General features: G+C 38.8%; 1 protein-coding gene across 1 annotated transcript; it reads left to right on the top strand.

Moving 5' to 3' along the window:
- Window positions 1-348: 348 nt before the first annotated feature.
- On the top strand, window positions 349-10,078 carry ccng2 (cyclin G2). Its single transcript, XM_077497155.1, has 8 exons — window positions 349-509; window positions 1,452-1,583; window positions 1,767-1,904; window positions 1,997-2,247; window positions 2,958-3,036; window positions 3,157-3,255; window positions 5,634-5,836; window positions 8,822-10,078. Exons 2-8 carry the CDS (start codon window positions 1,479-1,481, stop codon window positions 8,952-8,954), a joined length of 1,008 nt encoding a protein of 335 aa, XP_077353281.1. The 5' UTR covers window positions 349-509; window positions 1,452-1,478; the 3' UTR covers window positions 8,955-10,078.
- Window positions 10,079-10,083: the final 5 nt, after the last annotated feature.

A 10,083-nucleotide genomic window follows, 5' to 3' on the forward strand; every position in this document is an offset into this window, starting at 1 on the left:
CCCCAAACCCTTACGTAATGCCGTCGTTTGCGTCAGGAGCCTGTCAGCTCATGAGCCAATCAAAGAAGCTGATTTTGGGCGGACTATTTGAACGTGACAAAGTAGAGCTCGTTGATTGGGTAACAGAAACGTCAATCTGAAGACAGTCATCTTTTGTTCAATGTCGGTGTATTTCGATTCCAGTTTTTGTTTTCGTCGAGGTGATATACTTATATTATCACGCAGTATTGTACTGTTAATGATTGTTATTAAGTAAGCCAAAAATAAAACCGTGATGCCAGTCAGAACGTACGTATTATGTTTGAATGCTTGAGCCGCTACAACCGGAGGCAATTTCTATTCTTACACCAATGCCATGATTGGTTCACCTCCCATGACGTAATGGGTGGGCGTATATGTTAGCGACATCAACAAAAGAGAGAAAATAGAAAGGAGACGGACTGCAGGAAACCCAGAAGGAAGACATCAACTGAATACAACAGATATGTGGATCTAATTTGCCTTAACAGGTAGGATTACCTCTATTAATTTATTGGGATTATTCAGATAACACGGATCGCGCGATTTATTAATTCTGTTTCCTAATCAACTGAGAAATAAATGACTGAGGAAAGTGAGCGAATGGCAATTTTACATTGGCTAAATAAAAAAGTAAATAATCGAATGATCATCAAATATGCATTTGGTCTTTTTCCCGATCAATTTATCACCGCAATTTATGTGAGATAATTTACCGTTTCAAAAACAAGTTAAATATATAGTTTTGTCTACATGGAATATGGCCATTCAGTATTTAGTGCTTCTTATGTTTGTTTGGATTAAATAGTTAGCAGTTAAATATTAATTTACCATCAGTTTGCAAGCTCTGACAACAATCTGTGTTTTCAAATGGATCTTGTTGGTATCCATGGGATCTTGTTCTGTCCAAGAAACTATTTCTTCCACAGTAATTCAGAAAACACACACCAATATATGGTATATTAATTGCACTATTGTGCCCTAATGTTGAAAACGTTTGTTTTGTTGTCGATGATTGTGCAGTAGTAGCATGTTTTGCAGTTTGAGGAATAGAAAAACAGCCCCTCCCCCGCTCCTAAGGGAGGATTTAAAACGGTAGCTAGCTGCAGTCAACGACGGATTCAGCTCCCTCGTTTGCCATCTATTAAATAAACAAAACGGAACTAAACAGAGTGGCGTTTTTTATGTGTGTTGTGTTGCACCAATAAACAAACAAAACCGTCCAAAAGATGTTTTTTGGTCTGAGCCTCAGAAGGCGTTCACTAAAGGGAAATTTGACACCAGAGTACAGCTGGGGGAAGTGGGCCGGGCTGGGAGCTGTGTGTCTCTCTCTCTTCTGAAAGCAGGTCAACAATCTGGACCAGTATGGGGATACATATCAGTGGCAACACCGTACGCCAATAAGAATTACATAAAAGTTTTTGCTTGTGTAGGGAGAAGACGAGAGTGCCAGCTGAGACATGGATGCCTTCAAACTGATGAAGGAGCTGCGGGCAAACTATGAGCTGGAGGTCTATTATCTCCCTAAGGAGACAGGCCTGAGTCTCATTGAGTCCACTAATCAGGTGAGTCCAGCCAGCAGGTTTTCCCCAACTTTTATTCACCCAAGGCAAGTGGAATTAAGATGTAATTGTTCTGCTAGCCACTATACATTGCTGGCATAGATAGATGAACAAAATTAGTTATTTACAATTGGACAATTTCCTGCAGTATGAAATGTATGTGCCACACTTGTGTTCATGTTCTAGAATGACGGGCGGATCTCAGCCAAGTGTAGAGATGCCAAAGTGGAGGACTTGTGGAGCCTGACCAGCTTCTTTGGCTACACCACACAGACCTTCGTCCTGGCTGTTAACCTGCTTGACAGATTCTTGGCCATGATGAGGGTACATGATGCTCCTATTTTGCCCGTTGCAGTTTAAAAAAAACAAATCAACTTTTTGATGTCACTGTAATAAAACCCAGTATTCTGTTTCAGATCCAACCGAAGCACTTGTCCTGCGTCAGCCTGAGCTGCCTCCACATGGCCGCCAAAGTGACGGAAGAGGAGTGCAACCTGGCGTCCACGGACGAGCTCATCCGCATCGGGCAGTGCCGCTTCAGCGTGTCCGACCTCGGCCGCATGGAGAAGATCATCACGGAGAAGCTCGACTTCAAGTCCAAATCTCTCACAGCCTTGACCTTTCTGCACTTGTACCATCAGATTGCGCTCTCTCACTCCACAGAGCGGTAAGAAGGTTACTTAATTATGTATTCTTTTCTTTGATAGAGCAAACTCACTAAATTTCACGCAGGAAAGCTGAAGTCAAGATTCAAACCCAGAAGCTGAGAATGTGAAGCAGACACGCTTAACACGATTGTACTGTGTTGTCCTAGATAGACAAACTCAAATAAAAACAGAAGTGCTGCCACTCTGCACTAACCAACCACTGTATTACATACTGAATAAACAAAAACAACAGTTTTTAACGCCATAGTAGTGTTTCAAATATTTTATGAACATGCTTGACATATTTTCCCCTCTTCACATTTGAGCCATACTGCCGCTGCAGACGTGCCGTCTGCAAATTCAACATTCGGTCAACATTTTTTTTTTCTGGCAGCATTTACAAAACCTCTTTGTTTTTGTTTGGCGGTGCTTTTCCACAGCGCTCTGTGTTGTTTGCGTGAGCGCTGAGCAGAACCGCTCGCTTTGGGCCAGCAGTCAACTATCAGACAGCTGCGTCTGGCTGAAGCGCTGATAAGATTTATTGCTGACTGCCGCTGACACCAATATACTTGCATAACCGGTTGTGGGTCATGTTTGTGTTTTGCAACACGCCGTTCCATACGTGAAATAGTTGATCAGTGTTTTAATCACTTATTCGAATATAATTGCATAAATATGCACCTTTCTTTCATCTCAAACTGACGTTGACGCTGATGATTTTTGTGAACAGGAAGGAGACGTTGAGCCTGGAGAAGCTGGAGGCTCAGCTCAAAGCCTGCCTGTGTCGGATCTCCTTCTCCAAAGCTAAGGTAGGAGGTCAACTTGCATGACAGCAGCCTAATAATAAGTTCGAAAACGAGCTCCGTCCAGCATGAGAACAAATGACACCACAATTTTTTCACCTTTCTACACTTCTTCCGCTTTTCTAGCCGTCCGTCCTCGCCTTGTCCCTCCTGAGACAGCATATTGAAACTATTCAGTCAGACGACATGTTGGAAATAGCCCGTCACATCCAGAGACACCTGAAGGTAAACAAAACACGGCACAACTTTAGTGCACAACAGCTTAACAGACAAAAACAAAACTATTGATTGTAGTTATTTTCATCACTATCCCACCGGATAAATCACATGGTACTATTGACTTCTTGTGAGGACTATAGCATCCATTTCAATTTCATTGCCCTATGACGGGTTTGTCCACTGTGATAAGCTTTTACATAAGCAAAGTGAGTTGTTGGGATCATATAACTTGGTGCGCTCACCGGAGACTTGTATCAGTGAGTTGCAACCCTCCGTACAAATTAAGCATGTGTTCATTTTTAACCAGGCTCCCAGCCAATAACCATTAATTGTCCTGTCCGTGGTGGTATCTGTTTATGTAAGACAGGGGTGTCCAAACTTTTTCATTTGAGGGCCACATACAGAAAATCAGAAGGACGCAAGCGCCACATAATGTTATGAAGAGAAATTGTGTTTAGTCCTAAAAATTGTACAAATAATTTATTTGTAATATGGCAGTAAGGTTATTATCGTTTTGGAAATTTTCATTTTAGTTTTTATTTTGTTTTGAGTTTTGTTTTTTTAAATTTAGTTAGTTTTAATTAGTTTTCAGGGTGGTTCTGTTTTTTTTTTTTTTTTTTAAATTAGTTTTAGTTCTTTAATAAATGCTTAGTTTTATTTTTGTTAGTTTCAGTATTAGTTTTTTGCTTCTTTTTTTTCTTTTCTTTTATTTTTTTATGTGTATTACTTGTGCGCAATATCTAAAAAACACCATGGGCGCAACATCATTATTCCCTTTTTATATCAAAATAAATCTACTAAAATCACATTTAAAATCATCCCCAAAGGCTCATGCATTAAATTAATTACCAAAGACAAAAACGAAGGACATTTTTGCTATAATTATAGTTAGTTTTATTTTAGTTAGTTTTGTAAACATAAAATGTAGGTTCAGTTTATTAGTTTATGAGTTAGTTTATTTTTTCGTGAACAAAATTGTTTTGAATTTGTTTTTTCGATAGTTTTAGTAAACTAAAATAACCTTTAATAGCGCCTGTGTTTTTCGACACCCTCCCTTCTTACTTTGACCATCTCCAAACATTTTTGTTTTTATTGTATTTGAACTGAGTCAAATGCCATTTTTAGCATATGTCGCGGGCCACTAAAAAATTGACGGCGGACCGCAAATGGCCCCCGGGCCGTAGTTTGGACACCCCTGGTGTAAGATGTAATGCTAATTTTGCAAAAAGGCGAACTGTAAAAAAGGTAGAGTGAAGTATTAGCAGACTGATTGACTAGCAACCAGTCCAGGGTGTCCCCCGTCTACTGCCCAAAGCCAGATGTGATAGGCTCCAGCACCCCCGCGACCCTTGTGAGGAATAAGCGGTCAAGAAGATGGATGGATGGATGGATGGATGGAAAAAAAAAAAGTGAAACTTTAATGTGTGTTTAGTGAAATTTTATGTTTACAAAACTAACTAACTATAATTATAGCAAAAATGTCCTTCATTTTCGTCTTTGGTAATTAATTTAATGCATGAGCCTTTGGGGATGATTTTAAGTAAATTTATTTTAATATGAACTGGAATAAGGACATTTGAAAGTGTGTCACACAGGAGTGACGTCATCTAGCAGCAGCCAATAGAAAAGCACCTTCAGATGACGTCGCTCTCATGGTGTTTTTAAATATTCCGCACAAGTAATACACATTTGAAGAAAAAAAAAAAAACAACCTAAAACTAATACTGAAACTAACTAAAACTAACAGAACCACCTTGAAAACGAATTAAAACTACCGGTAACTATATTTATAAAACAAAACTCAAAATGAAATAAAAAACAACTAAAACGCAAAATTCCAAAACCATAATAACCCTGCTACCAACTACTAAATTGGCTTATATACTGTATTGCTTTTCTGGATTTGAAAAGAAGCAAAAATAGTTTCTTCCAGTTCAGTGCAGGAGAGGGTCTAGTCTAGTCTAGTCTAGTCTAGTGTGATACAGGGCCGTGACCATCCTAAACTAGTTGCCTTAATACATTTTAAATAACAGAAAGCTGTCACATAGCAGTTTTTCAAAAATAACTAATTATATAGCATAAATTATATATAAGCGCTTGCTTGACTGATTTTAATGTGGTTAATAAAGTAAAATTGAAGAATCTTGCAGTGGCACTCAAACCAAAACATTTGGACATCCCTGTTGTAAAGAACATTATGTCACTCCAAGTTAGGTTCAAAGAGGTCTTAACCCACCTACTTGTTAACCTTGTGACCTCAAAAAAGAAACCAGTTTCCGTATACAGTTGCACATTTGGAAGCTTGAGTGTGTACATATTTACTGTCAGCGACGGGCCAAGGGGGGCAAACCAGTTTAATCGGTCTGCTGCCTGTTTGGTTTCAGATTGCAGAGAGTGAACTCCTGTTGTGGCGCGGTCAAGTTGCTCAGTGTTTGTCGGACTACGCCTCGCCGGAGTGCAGCAAGCCCAATCATAGGAAATTGCAGTGGATTGTGTCTCGCCGGACCGCCCAGAACTTGCACAGCAGCTACCGTAGTGTGCCCGAACTGCCCACCATCCCCGAGTGCTGCTGGGATGAGAGCGAGAGGTGAGAATTCGAACGGTCTCAGGTTCACAACCTCAAAAAAAGGGGGGAAAAAAACGAATGTGAGGAGAATATGTAGGGAAAAAAAAGAAGTTAAATTATGTTTATGCAAGCAATATCAAATTTAAAGGGACCCCACTAGTCTAAACATTGCATTCTGATTAACATTGTGTTTGTGGACTATGAGTTTAGCAGGAAAACCCACCTGTTTTTATCCATCTCAGGGCCATTTTGTCACTTGCTGTCGGCTGAAAATGTCATCACAGTAGCTCAACTACAAACTCTGACTCATTTTAACAAATTATACTACATTCGTCCCAAAACATATATCGGGGTTTGCTTATTACGGATTCAGTGGATCATGGATTTTATTTATTTATGTATTTATTTATTTTGTATAGCACAGTACAGTTACTGAACTGCATGTCAGCTAGGGATGTAACGATAACGGCAATATCGTGATATCGCGATATTAAAACTACCACAATATATCTGCGGTGTCATGTCACGATATTAAATGTAACGATAAGTGCGATATCGTGATATTAAAACTGCCACAATATCGTCGTCGTTCATGATATTTAAATGCAACACATCTGTAAAAAAAAAAAAAAGTCAGGTTGATTTCCATTTGTGCAGTTCTAGCACCCTCTGGTGGCTAGTTTCTTTAGTGCAGTTTAATTTTCATGAAGCATGTTTTGGCCCTTCTATGTTGAAAATCCACACTAACAGTCAGATGAAGGTGACCGTAATATGCTTGTGAAGTGAGTCAATGTGTGCTCGCATTAGCGAGCCTAGAGTAAGTGCCTCAATATTAATTATTTGAGACAGTAGGTTTATGCATTATTGTAATGTACAAAAACAATATTGCATTTCTTTTAGTATGAGCTAATTTTTTTATATCGTGACTTTTTTTTTTTTTTTTATTGCCAACCTCCCTACAATATTGTGATAATTGCCATATTGTGACCTTTATATCATGATATCGTATTGTGATGTTTGGATATTGTTACATTCCTAATGTCAGCTAAACATTGTTAGCTAATTGAATATAGCTTACCACTTCTAGTTAGAATGAAGTGTAGTTCCTAACAAGTGTTATATAGTTGCTGCCGCTGGTGCTCTTTCAGTTGTTTTTATTAAACAAATGGTAACAAAACAAAGTAAACCTCAATTGAAACCGTCACTTTACACCAAAGTGGCTAATGCTAGCCAGGAAAGAGTAGTAGTATTTACAGTATTTGTTTACTCCCACGTCATTCAAGTAGACCCGCCTTTTAAAGGCATACACACATTTACAGTACACAAGTTACGATGGCATAGAATTGTGGTTGAAAACGGCAGGTGGCCAAAAATAAGACCTAATGATTAATGATTAAATCAGTGTATGCTTTTAAACTTTACAGTATTTAGATTTTAAATACTGTACTTGGTCACTACTTCACGGATTTAATCCACTGCAGGGTAGTTTGGAATGTAACCTCGGTGTACTCTAAATACACAATAATTTTTCCATAATCCAAAGACAGTGTTCTGTATCAAAACAAAGTTGTTTTCGAGTGTCTGATAATCTCTCCTTGAGTCACATAAGGGTTGTGTGGGCTCCAGTGTGATTAGTTTCTGAATAGATGAGATTATGCACTCATGCCAAAGTCATCATGTAACGGCAGGTTCAAGTCAGCTGGAAAATACCAAACACTCCTTATAGTGACACATGAAATGAAAGGAAAACAAACAAACCCTGAGGCACACGATCATTCAGTTTCTACAGCAAACAAATTATTATTATTTTTTTTACTAATACTTTCAAAATGGGTTCTCTTTTATGGTAGTTTCATAGCACACACAACGTTGCAACATTACGTCACACTGACGCGACGGGCTCCTCGACTGACTAACTGGTGCCTCTCCTATCTCCCAATGTTGCATGTCTGGATGTGTGCGAGTCACAGGTCACGTCCCACTGAGACAAGACCAATTTTTCCGTGACATCACGCAAGGCCTCGCCCAATGCAACATGGGGTTTATTTGAAAAACATCGGACTTATGTCGAAACTAATGACGAAAGAGGAACTTGAATCACTGGCCGCAATATTTGTAGTGACGTTCAAAGCGAGAGCTTCCTACACAGTAATGCTCAGTTTTAAGCCGTATGAAATTGTTTTACATCTCTCATGAAACAATCTAATTATTTATATTCTTGTTTTAAGAACACAGGTTATCTCAACAAACTTTATGACATTCAGTTTGCACATCAGCTATAACTGACAGTCAGCTGACAACTGTGACAAACATTTTTACACAACACTATCATCAGCTGATAGGAAAGTGGAAGTTTGAAATGTGTCATGCCATGTCAAAGAGAAAATATGTTTGTTAAAAAGAATTAAGGTATACTAATGACATGATAGGAAAAAAACAACAACTTTGCGTTCCCTTTTACACAACACTGGGAAAGTGGAAGTTTGAAATGTGTCATGCCATGTCAAAGAGAAAATATGTTTGTTAAAAAGAATTAAGATACACTAATGACGTGGTAGGAAAAAAAACAACTTTGCGTTCCCTCGCAACGCAGTCTTTGCGAGAGAATGCAAAGTTGTGATGGTAGGCGAAAAAGACAACTTTGCATTTAAGGTGACATGCGCCGTAAACACTTCCGGGTCATCTTCCATGTGACCAAAAGCGACCTGTAAACAAAGCAGTGGGGAAAATACATGCTCCATCCTAGTCGCTTTGGGAAAGCTTTCCCACTGCTTTGTTTCATGTTTACAAATTTCCATCCTCGTCGCTTTTGGTCACATGGAAGATGACCCGGAAGTGTTTACGGAGCACCTAAGGTGACATGGTAGACGAAAAAAATAAATAACTTTGCGTTCCCTAGCAATATTTGCGAGAGAACGCAGTTGTTTTTTCTTCTACCATGGCACCTTAGGGGCTCCGTAACAAAGCAATGCTGTTTGTAAACATTTTTTTTTAATGGTCTTTCAGTGAGGACTCTTGCGAGGACACGATGAGTTCGGGCGAGGAGTCCCTCAGCAGCTCACTGGGCAGCGATGGCGAAGGGCCGTTTTTTCCGGCGCACCTCCGCGACCACAAACGCCGCCAATACCTCAACGCTTGACGCCTCCGTCGCCATCTCACTGTGTGCCTCACCCCCACCCCAAACATTCACGTTTAATTTATTGTCTCATAAGCTCCGGTGCTAGAAGTGAATTGCACAACATCTGGCAGCTGAGAAGACGCGCATTTCTAAAGTTTTAGTTAGATGGTGTTGGTGGTACATGGTACATTCCAAGATATACGATTGGTTGAAGAACTGCAGCAAAAAACGCTTGGTTGTTGTCAAGAACTTTAATTAACAAAACGTGGCATGTGTAGAAATTGTTGACTGTTATTAATCAAAGAAAAATTAGTTTACTGATCCACAGAAGCTGAGGGCAGTCACAGTTGCAAATATCTGGACTTGATTCAGTTGCATTTCAAGTCTACTTTTGTTTTTAATACTTTACATTTCTCAATTTTTGTGCACATGTATATTGTATTACAATAATGGTGACCATTATATCATTTAGTTAAAATTCAAGTCCTGAGACGTGTTGACTCCAAATCCTTCAACATGAATACATCATCATCAGCAATAAGGATGGAAAATCGTTGACCAAATGTGAACATTTAATAGCAACACAACGTCCAGATTTGACTGAATACTTTCGTAACTGCAACTGCTCTCACCTTCTGAGTTGTGTTCATTTGCACAGTTTGTAATTTGTGTGTTGGAAGCGGTTTGTGTCGTTGCGGAAAACAGACGTGTGACATTTTTTTTGTTTGTTTTTCTTGCTGAACATTTTTTCTTGACTCTCCTGAGGCCATTTACACAAAGTTCAGCAAAGAGCACTTACTCTCCCCTAGAGGGTCAAACACTGTTGACTAATTTGATGTGTTATTTGTGATAGTGTGTGCGTGTTTTTTTGACCCTGAGTTTAAAGTTGCCAATTTTAGGATGTAGCTTAAAATATTTTTAAATTGTCCAAGAAGAATGTCGTGTGGAACAAAGTACAAACTAATGCTGAATTCAACACGTTTTTTGTTTTGTTTTTTAAATGTACAAAAACGCATAGAAAAAAAATGTAAAATTGTAAATGATGTACAAAAAAATGTTTATAATTTTTTGTAGATATTATGTTAATTTATTATTTTGTCACATGTGCTGAAAAAAAAAATCTTATAAAAAGGTTATTTTCTAAACTTGT

The sequence above is a fragment of the Festucalex cinctus genome, chromosome 15 (assembly GCF_051991245.1).
Source record: "Festucalex cinctus isolate MCC-2025b chromosome 15, RoL_Fcin_1.0, whole genome shotgun sequence".
Taxonomy (NCBI): Eukaryota; Metazoa; Chordata; class Actinopteri; order Syngnathiformes; family Syngnathidae; genus Festucalex; species Festucalex cinctus.